A 19,854-nucleotide genomic window follows, 5' to 3' on the forward strand; every position below is an offset into this window, starting at 1 on the left:
AAACTTGTACAGTTATGCAATATCGATTTAAAAAATGAACTTCCGGTTGTCTCCCTGTTGTCTTCCGTTTGCCTAGAAATTAAACAAATGCGCTGCCACAGTATATTCTGTTACTTTCAACTGATGAAGCACTTGAATTCAGATTAAACAGGTTTATTTTGCAACCAAAAATGGCAAGATTTGTTAGTCAAGTCAAATGTTATGTGCTGCACTGTAATGAAGGGAAAGCATTATGCATTATGATTACCACAATTGAAAAAAAAAAAAAACATCTTATGGAGTTTGGATTAATGATCAAACACCAGAGTTTGTTTTCATAACATACTTGATAAACAATCTAAAAATGGTAATGCAGTTTTTCCGTCTGACAATCCTCAACCATCGAGTGGAGACATTTTCATGGCTTCAGCCAGTCGATCCCCGGACAGAGTCTCAAGAGCAGAAGAGGAGTCTTGCGCGAAGTCTGAAGGTCCAGAAGGCGTGCAGGCAGGCCGAGCTTCATGGAGGTTCAGCTTGGAAACCAGTGGCTTCCCAACGGACACTGTCTTTCTTTCCTGCACCTCTTCATCAATGTTGGAGTAAGTGTAATGAAGACACACTGTAAAGATGAGCTCTCCCTGGACAGGAAAGAGAACAACAGTAATCCAAAGAGAAAAGCAAAGTAGATCAATGCGACAGTCCTGATCACTACAAAAGTCTGACCTCCAGTCTCTGCAGCTGTTGAACACGTGTGTAGAGCACCAGAGTGTCATGTGAAGGAAAGTTTTCCTTGATCAAGCACAAACTTCCTGCTTCAATCAAAGTGTCCTGGTTGGTTTTTTTCAAGTTTACACCAACATCCTGCAGTTCGACATACAAAAAATACAAAAGAAGGGCTGAAGAAGAGAAGACAAATGCAAAATGCTGACTTACATTTTATTCTCAACAACAGCACAGCAATAACCAATTATTTTGGTTGGCGACACAAAAGCAAAATATTACTTCTACTATGTATAGAAATAAAAGGAAACCCGGTTGAAGCCAGTTTAAAATAAAATCCTGTCAGTCAAAAGCAGGTCAGTGAAAAGATGTTGAAGTCCCTGCTAAATATAGTACTGTTTGGTATTTAATCATCAAGTTTTTTTCCACATGAAATTTACATGGAAGTCATTTTGACCAATGATTTTCTAAAATACCAGTTAAGTACCAGAAGCAGTTTGTACCTCTGGGAAATCAGTCAGCTGAGCAGAACAGGAAACAATTTCTCCCGGTTGATCCAGTATTCGAGTGTAGATGACCATGACGTTTGAGAACTCAGCAGCAAATCTTTAGGATGACAGGATATTATCACAGCTGTTTCAATGACATATTCGCTTTCAAGAAGACATCCAACCGTGAAAATATATTTGTCTGACTTCATTTATTAGAAATTGTTAAGGGACAAGAAGAGGAATAGCAACCTCATCACAGCCATGTTTTAATACTTTGCACATGTACAATTCCAAAACTATCTCAACATATAGATGACCTCATTTTAAGGTCTTGAATATAAAAGGATACACACCCAAGCTGAACCTTCACACCGCAGTCAAACTCAACAAAGCGGCTATCAGGCAGGACTAAGGGAAATGGATAACATGATGTGTTAATTGAACTATGGCACGACAAAGTTCTACAAGTCATGCTTACCATGAGCCACAGCCCACTGCACGTTGCGGGCTGAATATGCAGCGCAGCAATCCTGGGTGTTAATTTGGTCGGTCAGTGACCGTCGCTCAGACAGATTACTGCGAAGCTCCAATGCCTGCCGTCCTCGAGTCAGGCAGCAATGACCCATGTCTGAGGGAAGGAGGGAAAGCATATTTACGTTGCATATTCATTCTACAGAGAACTTGATCTTAAATATACTTACCAGATTGCAAAGAAGAAAACTAATAAATGAAGGTGCCCATTTTATCGTTGTGTTAAATACATAAAATATTGGTTGTATATAATTAAAAGTTTCAAATGATAAAAAGGATGAAGGACTGAGAACGTGTAATGTGTAACGTCCCTTGTTTGGATAATACAGAAACAAGCTTAACCTACCCTCTGCAACTTTATCCAGCATGAACGTGACTTTCTCATCCTCACAAACACGGTGTTTGAGGAAGCTAATAAATATACCGTTTGACACGTCGTCCCTCTTCACTTCGTAAGCTTCTGCATCTGCACATCTATGACAATCAAAAATATGACATCATGATATAGCTTCAAAGGGATTCAAACATACATAGAACCCACAAGGACAGATAAGCCAAATACGACCACACCACAGAAAGACTCAGGTCAAATTCTGTCATGTTATCATCAAAATAGTGATCACAATTGGTGTGGTTACTTACGTTGCATAGCCAAAAACTATATTTGATGTAACCTTCAGGAGTCCAGGCTGGACTAAAAGGCTGTCATTGGGATTTCTTTAAAAAAATGCAAAGCAGATTAAAAACAAGACTTTTAAAGTATACATTCAGTCTTCAAGTAAAAATGTACGAACCTCTTGCGACACATGTCGAGCAGGAAAACGTTCAGCCCCGTCTTTTTCTCCTGCATTCGAGTCAGAATGTTCTGGACACACATGCAGTGTTCGGACGTGTAACGTGTCGGAGCATCAATCGGGACCATGAAACTGTTTCCAAAGTTTTCATAGCCATGGCCAGCAAAATATAGCAAGCCTGTGAGGGAAGGACGGAGAGACCACAAAGATCAATGCTCTGTTAACTATTACATTCTAAATGGGAGCAAACAAACCATAAACTCCCTGGTCCAGCAGAAGTAGGAACTCGGTCACAGCAGCATGCATCTCGTTCAAGTGGAGGTCCAGCAAAGAGACAACCTTGAAATCCATCTGTCTCAGGAGGTTGGCCAACTCATGGACATCGGCTATTGGGGCGCACAACTGAGGATGGTGGACATAGCTCATGTTGCCCATGAGCAGTGCCACTTTATCTGTAGCTGAAAAATATATGTAATTGCCACAGACTTTTAATTGATTTATACCAAGATTATTTTGTAAGATTTTTTTTCATACTGCACCATAGAAAGTCTTGGTTTCCAATGACAGGCTGTCCACTTGTCTAAGAGGCTCTCCTCCCTGCGCACCCGTTGACCGCTTACATTCTACTGCACCTTCATCAGCATACAATAAATATCAATGATTTGTTTCATTTCTAAGTGCTAACATGATTTTTTTTTATGTGGAATCACCTCAGCAAGAGCAAAAAGCTTTTTCTTTCATGTGGCGGAATGAAGAGTGAGCAACTTTTGCATCTTGAAATCTTGTCAAGATGCATTCATGTATTTGCACTTCAAATAAAAAAAAACTAGGCATAATAAAAGGTAAATGACTAAACAAAACCTTCATTCGTTCTTATTTTCATTGTGAAAAAGATAAAAACTCATGTAAAAAGAAAATAGTGGTTGGACAGAAAGCAAACAGCCAGGCAACTCCATATTTACCATAAACCCGTAGAACTGTCACTGTACCCTAAAAGAAATTATTGGTAAACATAAGTGCAAAATCAAGGACTTGTTCCAGTGTAGTTCCTGCTCCTGTTCATTCCTTATGGAATCGGTCCTTACATTTGAATAGTCTGTTGGGCGCCTTCAGAAAGAACTGGGTTAGGGTGAACCTAGACCATTAGGTTTCCACATTATTCACTGTAACAATTGTGTGTTTTTAGAGGCCAGCAAGTCAAAGAAAACATGGGGAAAAAAACTCACAGCAAAAGAAAATAGAAAAAAGATCAAATGTTAACTATGTTATGTCTCATCATAATAAACAACATAAGTAAATAATGTAAAAGGGGAAGTGAAAAAAGGACTGCTAAAAAAGTATTCCACACAGCAACATTACCATTGGTGAGGGTAACCAAGGAGGAGCGGGAATATGGGGAAAAAGTATAAAAAGTCATGTCAACAGGTGAGGAGTAAAAGAGACAGAAACTTTTGAACATGATCGCTTGCAATGTTTCATGCTGGCCACATCAAGACCACAAAATTAGAGCCGGAGGTGGCACTTTCTCCAGGTCCAACCTCGATATACAGCCTTGTGGCCGAAATATCTATTTCATATTTTTTTGGTGTGGACTACATCTTAATAGGTAGTGGGCATCAAGCATGGATCGGACCTTGTGGACCCTTGCATACCAGGAAACATGGCAGAATGGGATTGAATGGATGATGATGTCACTAACAGACATCCAGAAATGTTGCTCAAGTTGATAAAGATTTGAGTCCAGCAATGATTTTTTCCTGCTCCTTAAATAATTGTGCAAACTCTCAAATACATATTCAATAATAGATTTAAATATGTTTTTGCAACCATGGTACGTGTTGATGCAACAAAACTGCACTTTGGTTTTTCTCTCCGATACTGGAATAATTAAATTAAAGTCATACCTGAACCACGATCAATTTCTACCCAGGAGGCATCAGTGACTGAGCTGGGCCCTTGTATTAAAAAAAAAAGCACACCAGGATGTTATCACCACCACACATTAGATTAGCTTATTTAAATCACATCACCATGATCCAATTCATTTACTGCAGTAAAGTATGTCACAAGAACTTAGCGGTAAATTGTCGGAAGCTAAATAAATATAATATCCTTGAGAATGCATTTAGAATTTATCTAACTTTATATTATCCAGTGGTAAAATGAATAAGCATTCAATAAAATCAATGGGCATTGCAGTCCTCACTCACCGACAGAAACGGTTGCAGGGTCACTCCACGCCTCGTGGTACAAGTTGAAGACTTTACACGTGTACTGTCCTCTGTGAGCAGTGGTCACACACGGAATCTGAGGTGATGGGGTGAATCTGGGGTGAACTTATTTCCGAATGTGCTGGGGATTATTACTGAGTATACAAAGAGGTGTATGACTTACTGTGAGAGAAAATGTCTTGCTTTGTGGCAGGGCAACAGTGTCATGATACCACTCATATTGGGGCGGGGGGTTTGCTATTGCTCTGCATTCAAGTGTCAGAGAATCCCCCTCCGACACTGAAGTAGAGCAAGGCTGGTGAAGGAAACACAGACCACTTACTGACCCTGGAAACAGACTACTGCTGCAGGCTGGAATAAGAGAAAAAAAAGATGAAGAGAGAGAGAGCAGGGCCCATAGGGTTAATTGAGTTCACAACATGCCTGTATCTGGGTCAGCAGATTGAAGCAAGCGAACATGAGCCCACTGTGAGAACGCACAGTTATCTCCATGATTGACACGGCAAATGTAGTGACCCGCATCTGACTGAGTGACAGGACCCAGAACCAGATCAGGTGTGGTCCCAATCGAAATCTAAGAGAACATTTTGTTACAAAATATGTTGGCAATATTAAACAAAATTAATACAACACGTCATACAACAATGGATGACTTTCTGTTGTCCCTTTCACTCATGTCATCGGATTAAAATAAAGAAAAGACAGACCTGTTCTCTGCTTTTGAACCACTGATAACTGAGTCCAGGAGGTCCAGAAGCTCTGCAGGACAAAACCACTTTAGCTCCCGTGGCTACCTGCTGGGACTGAGGCTCCACTGTGATCAATATCGTCTCCATCACTGAAACACACAACAGCACAATCCAAATGAGTCACTGGTCCAGGGTGTCTCCTGTTAGTCTCACTTTTTTTTAAATGTAGATCTGTCATCTTTGGGGTATTGAAACATCCTGATGACGGATTCTTCTCTTTCGATGGGAAACATTTAACACCTTCCTGATCTTAACTCATACAAAAGCATACATGAAGTGGTGATGAGGGTCACTGCCTCCTGGTGGTTTATCTTCCTCAGACAGGTCAGCAGGGACATCAGACCACAGGCCCGATCAGCCAGCAGAGTCAGGAGGGCTCGACCAGGGCTGCCAGATGGACTCAACACCCGAAGAGAGCAGTTGGTCAGCTCACTCTCACTGTCCAGAAAAACATTTATTAAAAACAGCATACCAAGATAGCATACAAGAAGCTATATATATATCGGCTGGTGCGTTCGGGTCTCACCTACAACTGAGTTTAGGATCCTGTGAAGCAGCACAGGCCAGTTGTCTCCATCCGCAGGTGGAATTGTCCAACAGCAGAGAAAGTCTGTCCAGAACGTTCTCTTTCAAGCACAAAATATTCATGTTCCACACGTCCATCGTTGTTGTGTATCCAGTCTTGAGCGTCAAAAACAGACTCAAATCATAGGCAGCGCAGTGTTCTGCTGACGCGTGTCCAGGAGCACAAAAGAGATTTGTTTGCCGGAAGTCTAAAGCTAACTAACTAATGGAGGCTTCAGTCCACACATTGAGGAAATAACAACAACCATAAAGATGGACTGTCAACATTTAGAAACTGACGCTTTTCATGCGGCTTTTTCAGTTCCTCATTTCTCTTGTTCTGTCATTTGCATGAATTTCTGGGAAACTGTTTTATTGTAAGCCCATGGGTACTAAAAGAAATCGGACTGCCGCACAGATCCACAGTAAAATATATAATTTTTTTCCCTCTTCGATTCATTTTTGTTTTCATACCCACCATACCTTTAACAGATGTGAAATAATAATATATAAGCATTAATGTTAATAGTATTTTTGATAAATGCAGCGTATTGTCAAACCTTATAAGGAACCCCATGAACTCAATTAAACCATCTGAAGTTAAGAAAAGCCGATGGATTATGATGAAAGTGAATGCATTTGCCAACACTAGAAATACAACATTGATGGAAGACATGACAGTCTAAGAGAATAGCAAAAGAGACACTTTTATTTCCCCATATCAGGACAAAAGCAGAACAGTCAACAACAAACATATTTTTGATGTGTACACAAGTATAATATGACCGACAGCTTTAGAACAAAACTCTGGAATTTCTAAAGGTTCTGGACACACACCTTCCATCATATCTATTCAATATGTAAATAGATCTTCATTTTACCACATGCTTTCATATCCTGGTTTGAATGGGAAGTCAGTTTAGTAAGTCCACCGTATGAAGGGTTAGAACTTCTTCCCCTTGCCAAGTCTATTGGAACGCCAAATGTTTTCTTTTCTCAAACGCTTCCAGTATTCCCAGCTTTCCGGCTCCAATTCATTGAGTCTCTTGGCCTCCCCGAGATTTATCTGGAACAACCTGTGAGAAAATTTAAGATAGTCATGTGGCAAGTTCTAAAGAACTGATGGGAGAACCATCATGAAAACAACACATATACAGTAAAGGGACGAATATAACGTACTTAGTCATTGACCTGACATGTCAAGTGATTTGTGTAGGAAATTTCAAATGATCAAGACCAAGGCAGACTACTCGGCAAAAGTGAATTTAAAAACATAAAACTTACCACTCCGGGTATTCCTCGACAGCCCGCAGTTTTGGATCCTCTCCTTGTTTGAATATATTGACCCCTACTGCATAAGCAGTTAACCTAACTGGGTCTTTACACACCTCGGGACCCTTCAGTTCCTCCTTCACCATGCCTTTACCTTTGCCTTTGGCCGCTGGATAGATTTAGAAACAACGTCAATGCATCAATAATTAAATAAAAACATACAGGCAGTAAACATTAATAATGATAAGAAACGATTATGTCTTCTCACCAACTTTCTTCGCATATCCGCACGCCTGTGTTCTGTTCGGTAGATTTCTGTAGTAAAGCAAAGTCGCACTTTCAGTTGTGACACGTCTTGTCAAAGCTGCCGCCCGAAATAAACAATTTAAAGACATTTCAGTGTACTTCCAAAAGATGGAGGACTGGTCATGCAACGCATTGACATTCACCTCTTCTTCGACTTAAGAAACAACGTGAGTACAATGTTGTCACTGCCCCTGCTGGACGGAAGGGCTTATCACATTCGTAACATATACCTGTAATTGGCGTGGAGTTGCTGCCACTTCAACAGTTCTTGGCAGAATACAAAACACACAATACATAACACAAAATGTCATCTTCTTAAATGACTGAATTACTCTGGCGAAATGGAAGTGGAGAAAATCAAGAGCCCCCACATTCTACTACAGAAGAAGAAGACGTTGACGTTTAAAAAAAACTTTATTCACATATTGGTTTCAACCTTTAAAGTGCTGCTATGTTCATTTAATTAAGCAAGTGCCAAAATATGTTTTCTTCATTGCGCAAAGTTGTCCTTTACCACCACCACACCACACCCCTATCTCCTGTCGTCCCTCATGTGATCGCTGGTGGCAGCAGTGAGTCGATATGTTCATTTTGACACCTTCCACCGTGTTGAAGAACAAGAAGAACCTCGATTCTCTCGGAAATGTCGGCGTACGACGGTGTTCAGAAAAGCGCCTTAAAAATTAAAGGCGTCGGGGCTTTGTCGTCTGGGAAAAAGTGAGTTTAACTCCTATTGTGTTTATCTGCTCCGCTATGTCTTGACAAATCAGATATTGTCCATTCATAGTTGGTGTGACGGGTATATAGTCTTTCTGCTGCTAACTCGTTAGCCGCAATGCTAACAAACAACAACATACGAAATTGTTTTTGGATATTCCTGTTGAATTATTCTGTATTTACGCGGTTATCGCGGTTAAATCCACACTCAACTGTCCGATTGTTTGTGTCGGCTAAAATCTAATTGTTAGTTTCTACCTGATGTTTTACCAAAACGGAGGCAGAGGGGAAGAAAACATTAATATAAAGCCTAGTGGTACGTTAATTTCTCCCATTTCAGAACACTGTATTTATCGGTTGGTTTACAACGGAGGTGCGCTGATCAAGGAATCGTTTGTTGTATAGCATGTGTGGTAATGGCTTGGAAGATGGGGCCGTGTGTGTCCATTTTGAAAGTGTTTAACATGGTATTAATGTTCATTATAACTCACCTTGAATTGTTGGAGGTGTCTTCATGTGATTCTTTTCCTCTCATGCAGAAAGAAGAAGAAGGACAAGGAAAGCAAGCACCGGATGGAACAAGTGGCCACCAATCAAAATGATGAGGAGGTGAAGGCCAAGAAAACGCACACAGACAAAAGGACTCCAGCTCAAATTGCCTTTGACAAGATGCAGGAAAAGAGAGTAAGTTGTTTTCATTTCATTTGGATTATCAATAGCTCAACAATAAGGATATTTAATGTGGTAACATGACCCATAAATGTATTCTATGTATTCTATAATAATATGTTTGTTGTTTTCATTTCATATGATTAGACAATGTTTATTTTTTAACTTTATGCATCTTAACGATGCCTTCACATTCTAAAATCTGTTTACATGAAGCTCTGTGACTGGTGCAATCAAAATATTTTAGGGCTGGGAAATTAAATGACTTTTTTTTATTGAAATTGGACCTTTTGATTGGGAAAATATGCTGCTGTAGTTGCTCCCTCCTTCCTCTTGCCGGAGAACCCACAGTGAGAAAACTAAATGACATTGTCTTGTTTTCTGGTAAGAGCAATATAAGCGAATTATTTTGTTGCTAAAAAGAGCAAGACAAATCAGTGCGAGACTCGCAGTTTATGACTGTGGTCAAGTGATCCACCAACAAGCCGCACCTATAGCATGGTGTGCGAATTTACCGGTTTTTACGTCAGTCTGGTGACATCAAATATCAAATAACAGAACTAACTCGGCCTGTTATTGTTCAAACAACAGGAAACTTTTGCTGCTCTATTAGCAGAGCAAACCTTACTCAGTTGATATGAAAACAACATTAAGTGTGAAAGAAGGCTTGACATGTTCTTTAAACATGTTCATGATCTTCCATTGATCATGAGCTGCCTCTGTCGGTACCTGTCGGTCAGATTTGTGTGTGTGCACCAGAGCACCATGCACCTCTGCTCGATGCGCAGAATAGTCTTATGCATTTCTTCAGCAGTAAACGCGGAGCTACCAACCTGTACGGTCATTGTGCTTAGTGGGAGTTAGTCTTTTATAGTTTCATCCCGAAATTAAATTGAAAATCAACTTTTCAGGGAAAGAAAACAGGATTATGTTTTCATTGGAAATCAACCTAAATCAGAATTTATTATATATTTAGATATGATCAGTTTTTCTGGTTTTGCATAGTGTGTAGCTTTGCAGATGATTAACTTCTCTGTACTCTGTTTTATCTCTCCAAAGTACAAAGTTAAAAGGTGGTGTTGCAGGTACTAGACTAGCTCATCATAATATATATTGACTTGATTATTTCGATATTAACAACTTTTATGCTTTTGTTATTGTCTGTTTATTAAACAAAAGAGTATTTCATTGTTGGCAATTCTGAACCAGAATCTCTTTTTCTATAGCAAATGGAGAGAATTCTGAACAAAGCATCAAAGACACATAAACACAGAGTTGAGGTAAGAATTTCTCACCATTGTACTTTTTGTAATCTTTTTTATAATTATTGCATTTACTTTTTTCAGGATTTCAATCGACACCTGGACAACTTGACTGAACATTATGATATTCCTAAAGTCAGCTGGACTAAGTGAAGAGGGGGGAAGAATTTCCTTTTTCATGTTTCCCCAATGTGCATGTTACTCCTTATTTTATGTATTCATGAATAAACTTGTGCGATGTGGTTTCTAAGTATGACTTTGAAACAACTTGTGTATTATTCTTGGTTGCCAGGATGGTGATATGAGAGTGTCCATGATGTACCTGCAACAGTAGCAGAGGCACAGTGTATTCAATTTAAAAGAAGGGGATGAAAATATGGCAAAAAACACAGTTAAGAATTCAATATATATTTTATTCAATTGCACAAAATGGGTCTCTGAGTGTGACATGATCAGGGTGGTCATTTAGGGCACAACACCATGTGGTTTCAGTATAACGAAGTACATAATTGAATTTTTTTCACTGCTTCCAAATTCATGAATCTCTCTTTTTAATAAAAGGGAAAAAAACAACACCATTAACCACTTTCTGAAAGTTGTTTTGACAGTTCACTTATGTTAGAAAACCTCGTCGTTCACTGTGTTCTGTGCCATTGATGATTTACTTTGGACCCAGCATCTCACTGGGCTTCACCCACTGATCAAACTGCTCCTCTGTGAGGTATCCCAGCTCCACAGCCATGGCCTTCAGTGTGGAACCTTTTTTGTGAGCGGTCTTGGCGATTGTTGCAGCTTTGTCGTAGCCAATATGTGGGTTGAGAGCAGTCACCAACATCAGGGACTCATTCATAAGCTTGTTGATTCTCTCCGTGTTGGCCTGGATGCCCACCACACAGTTGTTGGTAAAGGAGACCGATGCGTCACCGAGCAACCTGGCGGAGTTCAACACGTTCTTCACCATCATGGGCTTGAAGACGTTGAGTTCAAAGTGTCCATTGCTTCCACCGATGGTCACTGCCACGTGGTTGCCCATCACCTGAGCTGCCACCATGGTCATGGCTTCACACTGGGTGGGGTTCACCTTTCCGGGCATGATGCTGCTTCCTGGTTCATTCTCTGGCAAGATGAGCTCTCCCAGACCCGAGCGAGGACCGGAGCCCAAAAAGCGGATGTCATTGGCGATTTTCATCATACTGACAGCCACAGTGTTCAAAGCTCCGCTCAGCTCCACCAGAGCATCATGGGCTGCCAGGGCTTCAAACTTATTAGGGGCGGTGACGAATGGCAAACCCGTGAGAGAAGCCACTGTGGATGCAACTTTCTCAGCAAAGCCAATTCGAGTGTTCAGTCCCGTTCCGACTGCTGTGCCTCCTGCCGCCAGCTCGTACACGCGGGGCATAGCCGACTTCACTCGCTCAATGCTGTACTTGACTTGCTGGACGTAGCCACCAAACTCCTGCCCGAGTGACAGCGGGACAGCATCCTGAGTATGCGTTCGTCCGATCTTGATGATGTCTTTAAACTCCTCAGCTTTGGCAGCCAGGGCGTCATGCAGGGTCTGGAGACCAGGCAGCAGGACCTGGTGCACCTCGGTGGCCGCTGCGATGTGCATGGCAGTGGGGAAGGTGTCATTGGAGCTTTGACTCTTGTTGACATGGTCGTTGGGGTGGACGGGATCTTTGGAGCCAAGTTTGCCCCCCAGGATCTCAATAGCTCTGTTGCTGATCACCTCATTCACGTTCATGTTGGTCTGAGTTCCGGATCCCGTTTGCCACACCACCAGAGGGAAATGATCGTCCAGTTTGCCCGCTGACACCTCGTCGGCAGCCTGGCAGATCGCGCTGGCTATCTTGGGATCGAGGCCGAACTCCTTGTTGACCTCTGCAGCCGCTTTCTTCAGGATACCGAAGGCCTTGATCACTTGGAGCGGCATTCTCTCAGTCGGTCCCCCGATTTTGAAGTTCATGGTAGATCTCACCGTCTGAGCGCCGTAGTATTTGTCCGCTGGGACCTTGAGCTCGCCGAACGTGTCCCGTTCGAGTCGGTACTCCGAGCTGGCCATTCTGGAAGAGCTAAAAGGCAGTTTGGAGTGAACGCTGAGCTTTTGCAAAGTCACGCGGTTGCAGTTTAGCTGCTGGACGCCTCTCAAAGACCGAAACATGGTTGCACATTAGAGGTGAATCCGGGGGGAGGTCGGCGCAGAGTGCTGCTTTGAAAGCGTCATTGGGTGCCATAAAACCCAGTCACAGCCAACCAATAACAGTGGGTACTGGGCGGGACTTCCGGCCTAATAGTCCAATCAGAGTAAGGCAAAAAATATATATCGCCTTCTGAATTGTAAGATGTTTCATAACCTGATATTTCCATATCCGGTTCACGTTGACAAGTGATGTCTGTTATAATAAAATTACATCATGTGACTTCACAAACTGGTTTGCGGCTCATTCATCTCAATAACATATTACAAAACGCTCACGTCCAAAAATAATTTTGGTTCACTGTCAATACTTGATCTCGTATTTTTCATTATCTTTACAGCAACCTCGCTGTTTCCCCTGCGCCTTCTCATTATGTACGGTAAATATACAACATATAGAACGTGTTTCAAATAAAACGTTTTTTTTTTTGACTTGGTGGTTTTATTTTGGAGAGTCTGAGAAGTGTCAATACAGGAAGTAGATTGAGTTCACGCTTCTTTCATTGACGCTAGGCTACCGTTAGCTTGCTAGCAAAAGCATTCGATTCCAGGTTCCATGTCAACCTAAAACATCAACCCGGGAGACTCTCAAGCGCTACGCAGCCGGACATTTTCCGACCTTGAGCTGCAGAAGAATAACCGAAACAATGCCGCACAACTTCCACCCGGGAGACCTTGTCTTCGCCAAAATGAAGGGGTACCCTCACTGGCCAGCTCGGGTAAGCTAGTCCAGCAACAGCCCGGGAGGCGGAGGGGATGCACCGCTCTGCACGGGGATAAGACCGAGGGGCCTTTGCATGGATATTCTGGACACACACACTGTTTTTATGCTGATGTCCAGTAGTTAATTTACAGTTAGTAGCCGGTGAGCCACAGTCTCTCCAACTGTGTGGAATCGGCCTGAGTAGCGCCAACTGCAACGCAGTCAAAATTGAACGCGTCTGAGATTGTGAGCACATTCTTAAATTAAAGTCAAACCACAATAACTAGCTACGGAAATGTCCTTTTCACACCACAGCAATATCTAAAATTTACTTTTAAAGTCTGCGTCGTGCGTCATGAAATCACTCGTATTTTGTGTTTTCATTGTCAGATTGAAGATGTTGCTGATGGAGCGGTGAAACCGCCTCCCAATAAAATACCAATATTCTTCTTTGGCACGCATGAAACGTAAGTATCAACATGGAATGACATTGATGACATGTTCATGGAATTTATTTTTATTTGCTTTACATTTGTTTAGATTAGCAAGTAAATTCCAGAGTTACGTCGAAATATGTCAATACTGTTTTGTAAAATGTGTAATTTGAGAATTGTTCGTTATACTATTTGCGTTCATGGTTCGATACACCTATATAACTCAGGATAACTTGTCATATTGTGTATCATATTCGATGAATTCATCACTCAGTCAGCTATTAATTCTTCTGACTGTTAATGCTTCATTGTCAGTAAAGTATTGTGGACATCTACAATGCGACAGTATGGTTCTCCATTTGAAACCTGTATCTTTTTATCCCCAACATATCTTTCCATACAACCTTACCCACTTTTGCTATCTTAACTTTTTGATGCGGAGGTTTGACAGCAGTAAAGATCTCTAACTTTAGTTGGTTGTGAAGATGCTCTGGCAGTTCATTGCCACGTGAGAACGCGCAGAAGGGGTCACATTTTATCTTGCCAATTGCAATAACTAATAAAATTGTACGTACGGTGTATGGTTGTCTGGACGTATGCTGCTATACATGAAATTACCACTAGGTGGCAGAGTCCGCCTTGTTTTAAGTAGTAAAACTTCTGTCCTTAATGAAAGTTATTTTTGCCTTTATCAACAGTGCATTCCTCGCTGCAAAGGACCTTTTTGCCTACGATAAATATAAAGATCGCTATGGAAAACCCAACAAGAGAAAGGGATTCAACGAAGGTCTTTGGGAGATACAAAACAATCCGCACGCCTCATACAGCGCCCCACCGGTGGTAGGTAGTCCATCAATTATGAAGACTAATTTTATCTCGGGAGGCAAACCTCCACCTTATATAAAGCAGACATTGAGTCATGACTGGACCATCCGTGTAGGTTATTGTTTTGATTTGCATTTAATTATGATTGAAGTTTAGTCTGAGTCAATTTGGATTCCAGTTCGAATGATGTAGTTTCTCTTCACAGCCCGCGAGCTCATCTGACAGTGAGGGCAACAATGTTGGTGAAGGAAGTGATGAGGAGGATCAGCCGCAGCGTGGGGAAGACGACTCAGACGAGGACGCCCCTGTTCCGAGAAAAGCTGAGTCTGGTAGTGAGGTGAACTCAGATTCTGGGAGTGAAGATCAAGAACCAGAGCCCAAGAAACGAAAGCCACCAGCTGCAAAGGTACAGTGACAACGTAGCTATACTCGCTAGACCGATGCAGGACTTAACATTCTATGATGTCATTATCGGACAGAAGAGATTAGTAATCGCGCGGTGATGGTTTGGGGTTTGACTCTTTGCTATAGCCTCTCATCATTAATACGTTTTTTGTATGCATGTGCACTTAACCAGCTTTATTATTATTACAAAACTGACATGTTCCAAATGCACTTCTAGAAGAAGAGCGGATAATGAAAATCTGCACTTCAAAGAAGAATATTTTCCCCCCAACCAGCACAACACCTATGTGCCGAATAAACCATGAGACTATAGTTGTGATGAAGACTTCTCATTTGAAATGGCGTCTTGTTGTATTTTTGTTTTGAGTGTCGCGGCACAGCATGTTGCCTGGCCAACCTCAATGAGTGGCCTTGAGACTTGAGGACGACTTGCTTTGTTATCTAGATCTACAGTTTCTGTTATTTTTTTTCATCCAGAGGCCGCCACCTTCTAAAAAGGTCAGACGATCATCCAGCGACAACAATGAGGAGAGCGGCTCTCCTTCTGGATCAGATGCCACTCCTTCTGGGTCTGAATCTGAGAAAAACAGTGACCAGGTACATTTAGATAATTTAGGATGTGTTGCTATTAAAACAAAAAACAGGTAGATCTTTGGGTTTTGTTTTCCAGGATTTCACTCCAGAGAAGAAAACGGTCGGGCGAGGGAGGAAAGCAGGAGGAAGAGGAAAGAAGCAGGTAACCACTAACTGTATTGGATTTTTAAACTTACGGCACTTGGTACAGCACATTTGACTTTCTCCCTCTATCTCTATCTCTATTAAGATACAGAAAGGCTCATCAGATTCAGACTCGGATTCAGGGTCAGGGTCTGAAAAGAAGGTGGTGGACAGCGACTCTGAGGATCTGAAGCCACGGCCAGCTCTCTCCGGCTCAGAGTCACAGTCAGCCTCAAAGTCGGATTCAGACTCTGATACACCTCCCCGAAAGGCTCCACCAGCACGCAAGAAAGGTTTAAGCTTTACTCTCTACGTTAATAACAGAAACTACTTCAGACATGATCAGCGACATGTTGAATCAGACAAGTAGATCTACCAGTACAGTATTAGAACTAGATATAGTTTGAAAAGCTATGGTTTTTCTCAAACTTCAGCCTCAGAGAAGACTGCGCCAAAGCCCAGAGCACGCAAACCCAAACCTGCCCCAGCAAAGAGAGCCCGTTCATCTTCTTCCTCCGACAGTGACAGGTAATGTGCTCCACACGAAATGAAGATTCGCTGAAGATCAAAGTATCAAAATACGTTGGCACCTTCATTAGAGCTCAACAACAACATTTCAGTCACTGATTTAACAATTTAACGTGGCACTGATATTACTTCATTCATCTGTGTGTAGTGACAGTGAGCCAGACCGCATCAGTGAATGGAAGAAACGAGACGAGGAAAGGAAAAGAGAAATAGAGGAGCGTAGGAAAAAGGAGGAGGCTGAGGAGCTCCGGCGGATACGTGAGAGAGAAAAGGAGGAGGAGGAAAAGAAGAAAAAGGAAAAAGAAAGCAAGAAGGACAGTGATAGTGACAGCAGCAGCTCTGATGAAGGGGTTGATGACCACCCACTAAAAAAGTCCAAGAAGCCCCCTCCACCTCCGATCCCGGCACCCTCTGACTCAGATTCTCCACCACCAGTCGAGGTACAAAACTCTGCAAATCAAAAGAATTATGAGTTCTGTTTTTAAGAATACAAATTTTCTGTGAAAAAGGCAAAGAAACCCAAAAAGAAGCCAGACAATCAGAAGAAAGCTCGGGTAAAAAAAGAGGAGAAAAAGGAAAGAAAGGAGAAAGCACTGAAGGAGAAGAAAATCCAGCGGTCAGAAGAGAGGTCCAGAGCGAGGTATGGTGGCATTCTGAAGCAGCATGTTGTTCAAACCTCATTAGGAAAACTTAATTAAAATTTCATGAGCTAAGCTCACTCAGTTTCCTTTTGTCCAGGTCAAAGCCTGAAAAGCCCAAACGGAAACCGGAGAGACCTCCCCCAAAGAAAGTTGAAAAGAAAAAAGGTTGTTCACAACACCGCTGGAGTTCCCTTCTTAATCATGAAGGAAGGAAATTCTGTACAATAACTTGTTTTGTGTTTGTGCAGAACCATCACCAGAGGAGAAGCTACAGAAGCTACACACAGATATTAAGTTTGCACTGAAGGTGGACAGCCCTGTGAGTGTCACCTCTCTGCAATTTATTAAAGCTCTTCTTTGTTTCATCATTTTGAATGGCTGTCTTCCCCTCAGGACATCGAGCGGTGTCTTCAAGCTCTGGACGAGCTTGCAGCTGTTCCCGTTACCAGCCAGATCCTTCATAAAAATGCAGAGGTTATCGCAACACTTAAAAAGGTGGATCTTTAATTTTCATTAAGTTCTTTAATTTTTTTTTTTAATCAATGCTCTTTCTTTTAACATTTTGTGGAACGTCAGATTCAAGAACTTGTACATGTTGTGTGTTAGTGTGATTTGAAATCACTTTCATTCACACCACCGTGAGAGAAACATAATTTTTGGCTTGTCACTAATGCAATTTAAAGTTTGCTTTCTGTAGTGCAAACCCTCTAAGGCCATATTATTTGTTTTAAATTAATCTACTGTTTTCCCCTGTAGATCCGTCGGTATAAAGCAAGCAGTGCAGTAATGGAAAAAGCAAGCGAGGTCTACAACAAGTTAAAGGTTCGATTTGTTGTTAAAACTGAAGTGGCAGCTAAACCCAAATCTGAGGACAAGGAAGCAGAAGATGCAAAGGTGGAAGAACAAATCACAGGTATTGTGTAGTAGTATCTAAAGGTGTGTGACATACCATGTAGAATGTGGAAAAAAATGAAAGACTTTACTGTCACTTTACTGTGTTAGTATCAGAGGCAGTTAATGGCTTCCACTGTCACGTACAGAGCTCTGTGTGAAATAATAGGTATTTCTGTTTCTAGATTCTGCTCCAGTCAATGGAGATTCAGAAGAGAAGAAAGAGGAGGAAGAGGAAAATGACAAACCTAAATCGCCAGCTATCGAAGAGAGTAACAACCGTGTCTCGTCCAGTCCAGTCAGGTATGACACTGGGTGATCCGCTTCGCTCTGGAGTCTGGAGATTTTCCCAATCTGTGTTTGGGTGAACTTAGTTGAAAACCAAATAATATTGTACATAGGCTTTGCTGGTCATGGTACTTTGGCTTCGCTGGGGCGTCCATCATACATGTATTTTCTGATGCACTATGATACTCGGTGGAATTTACTGGTTTAAGGAGGCATACGTCTTTAATTCCAATTGATCTGGGTTGCAGTTAAAATGCAGTACATTAGTGAGAGGTGGTTCCCAGCTTTACTTCATTCCACTTCACCCATGTAGATGAAGTCGAACACATTACAAGTTGCTCTGCAAAAGAACTAAATGAGCAGTGTTCATGCTCATCTCAGGTTATGTGTCATTTCTTCTCTATGGTGGTTGTTTTTGACAGTTGAATTATTTTTGGTGGCCATCAACTATTGCGAACAAAAAACACATTGGCCAAAAAGTCTTATTGTCTTATGCTGCATTTCCATTAGATGGCATCTTCATGAATAAGAATAAGTAAAAGAACAGATGCATAGAAATGTGTTAATATGGTGCAAGTATGATACAATGTGTGTACTGGCACGCTGCATATGAATGCACTGCATATGTTGATGTGTTTTTCTGTCGAGGTGTGAGTCCACCGATAACATTCATAATTTTTTTTTGTCCTCTTTAGGCGCAGTCCTGAGAGCCCTCAACAGACAAATGAATATGAAGACACAGAGAAGTCCATTTCTGCAGATATGGAAACATCACCTGTCGAAAGTTAAAAAAAAAAACGAAGAACAACTGCAGTGGACCAAGAGCTAAAGATGGTGGCCTCACTTATAATCCCTGTACCAACCCTGCAACATCGTTATTACAACAGTGTATCACATTTAATGTGTTCTATGAGTTAAAATATTAATGCTAACTTAACAAAATGAATTCATCACCCATCTGTTTTCATTATAAGAACAGAGAGATTACGTCATGATAGTTGCGTAACGCCTTGGATCTATGGTAATATACAAGTATTGGTTACATTTTTAGCACTTTGACGTGGTGAGAGTTGAATTTCGAGTCTCTTGGTAAATTCTGACAGACTGGAGACCTTTTTTTAACTCATGACAATTCGCCTTTTTTTTTTTTTTTTTTTAAATGAACTGAAAACCTGGCAAAGCCTGTCTACCGGTTTATATGTAAGCACATACGAGGGAAAGTGCTGTTTGTTATTCTTTGATACCTTTTTTTTAATACAACAGAAAAGCCATGCGTTGAGCAACATGGACAAGTGAGGTTCGACTATTTTAGTGTTCACATTCTTTATATTCTTTTGAAAATTCTGCTTCCACCCTCATGTTGTCTGCTTGAGTATGTGTGATAGGTAGCTTGACTGTCCAGGTCAAGGGCTGTCCTGGAGATGTGATCACATGTAGCCGTCTTTCTGATGTTCTGAAGTTGTATGTGCGTTCAGCTGGTGTGTTTTTAGTTCTTTGTAAATTGGAAAAGCATTTCTATCACTTTGTTGAGACATGAATTAAAAAAAAATCTCAGCATGGTTTCGTTTCCATCTTCTTTTTGGTGTTTTGATTGAAACGTGTGTTGTCAGATGCATGTAATATGTACAGTATATCTTCAACTTTATGAGGTGAAATGTGAAAAGAAACGACAACAACCCTTATTTATCTCGATATCGTTTCACTTGCGCACCTGTTGATTGTCGGTCGAGCTTTCTCATGAGCCAGCTACTTAGCATGACTTGATACAACTTGCACTGTCTACTTCTTTCTACTTTTGCTTTTGTTTTTATTTCTTCTTTTCTGGCTGATCTAACTTACATGATTTTGAAGTGCTAGAATGTACTAGTAAAAGAACCGGACCTAGACAAATTACCCTCTGAGAGTAAAGACGATGTTAAGAGTTTTGTTGGACTTCAGTT

General features: G+C 41.3%; 5 protein-coding genes across 5 annotated transcripts; 2 read left to right on the plus strand and 3 right to left on the minus strand.

Moving 5' to 3' along the window:
* Positions 1-192: 192 nt before the first annotated feature.
* malt2 (MALT paracaspase 2) lies at positions 193-6,316 on the minus strand. The gene is given in 16 exon segments (XM_053848692.1): positions 193-617; positions 703-840; positions 1,203-1,305; positions 1,544-1,598; positions 1,669-1,818; positions 2,068-2,195; positions 2,364-2,438; positions 2,516-2,693; positions 2,770-2,973; positions 3,055-3,147; positions 4,420-4,470; positions 4,726-4,822; positions 4,910-5,320; positions 5,454-5,584; positions 5,767-5,933; positions 6,022-6,316. Coding segments are annotated over 16 exon segments (2,361 nt in total). The 5' UTR covers positions 6,159-6,316; the 3' UTR covers positions 193-374.
* Positions 6,317-6,752: 436 nt separating this feature from the next.
* mrpl54 (mitochondrial ribosomal protein L54) lies at positions 6,753-7,800 on the minus strand. The gene is made up of 3 exons (XM_053851187.1): positions 7,600-7,800; positions 7,344-7,500; positions 6,753-7,135 (listed from the first exon to the last, which is right to left on the minus strand). The coding sequence occupies exons 1-3, from the start codon at positions 7,724-7,726 to the stop codon at positions 7,003-7,005; spliced, it is 417 nt and encodes a 138-aa protein (XP_053707162.1). The 5' UTR covers positions 7,727-7,800; the 3' UTR covers positions 6,753-7,002.
* A 421-nt stretch (positions 7,801-8,221) lies between these two features.
* Positions 8,222-10,536, plus strand: fam32a (family with sequence similarity 32 member A). The gene is made up of 4 exons (XM_053846569.1): positions 8,222-8,354; positions 8,894-9,038; positions 10,250-10,303; positions 10,370-10,536. The coding sequence occupies exons 1-4, from the start codon at positions 8,281-8,283 to the stop codon at positions 10,436-10,438; spliced, it is 342 nt and encodes a 113-aa protein (XP_053702544.1). The 5' UTR covers positions 8,222-8,280; the 3' UTR covers positions 10,439-10,536.
* Positions 10,537-10,708: 172 nt separating this feature from the next.
* On the minus strand, positions 10,709-12,502 carry fh (fumarate hydratase). Its single transcript, XM_053885909.1, has one exon. The coding sequence runs from the start codon at positions 12,444-12,446 to the stop codon at positions 10,947-10,949; it is 1,500 nt and encodes a 499-aa protein (XP_053741884.1). The 5' UTR covers positions 12,447-12,502; the 3' UTR covers positions 10,709-10,946.
* Positions 12,503-12,970: 468 nt separating this feature from the next.
* hdgfl2 (HDGF like 2) lies at positions 12,971-19,462 on the plus strand. The gene is made up of 16 exons (XM_053878064.1): positions 12,971-13,201; positions 13,576-13,652; positions 14,318-14,459; positions 14,650-14,850; positions 15,327-15,446; positions 15,520-15,585; positions 15,673-15,859; positions 16,001-16,094; positions 16,243-16,534; positions 16,604-16,734; positions 16,833-16,900; positions 16,984-17,054; positions 17,129-17,230; positions 17,492-17,648; positions 17,812-17,929; positions 18,610-19,462. The coding sequence occupies exons 1-16, from the start codon at positions 13,130-13,132 to the stop codon at positions 18,701-18,703; spliced, it is 1,992 nt and encodes a 663-aa protein (XP_053734039.1). The 5' UTR covers positions 12,971-13,129; the 3' UTR covers positions 18,704-19,462.
* The last annotated feature ends 392 nt before the right edge of the window (positions 19,463-19,854 follow it).

The sequence above is a fragment of the Synchiropus splendidus genome, chromosome 1, assembly GCF_027744825.2.
Source record: "Synchiropus splendidus isolate RoL2022-P1 chromosome 1, RoL_Sspl_1.0, whole genome shotgun sequence".
Taxonomy (NCBI): Eukaryota; Metazoa; Chordata; class Actinopteri; order Syngnathiformes; family Callionymidae; genus Synchiropus; species Synchiropus splendidus.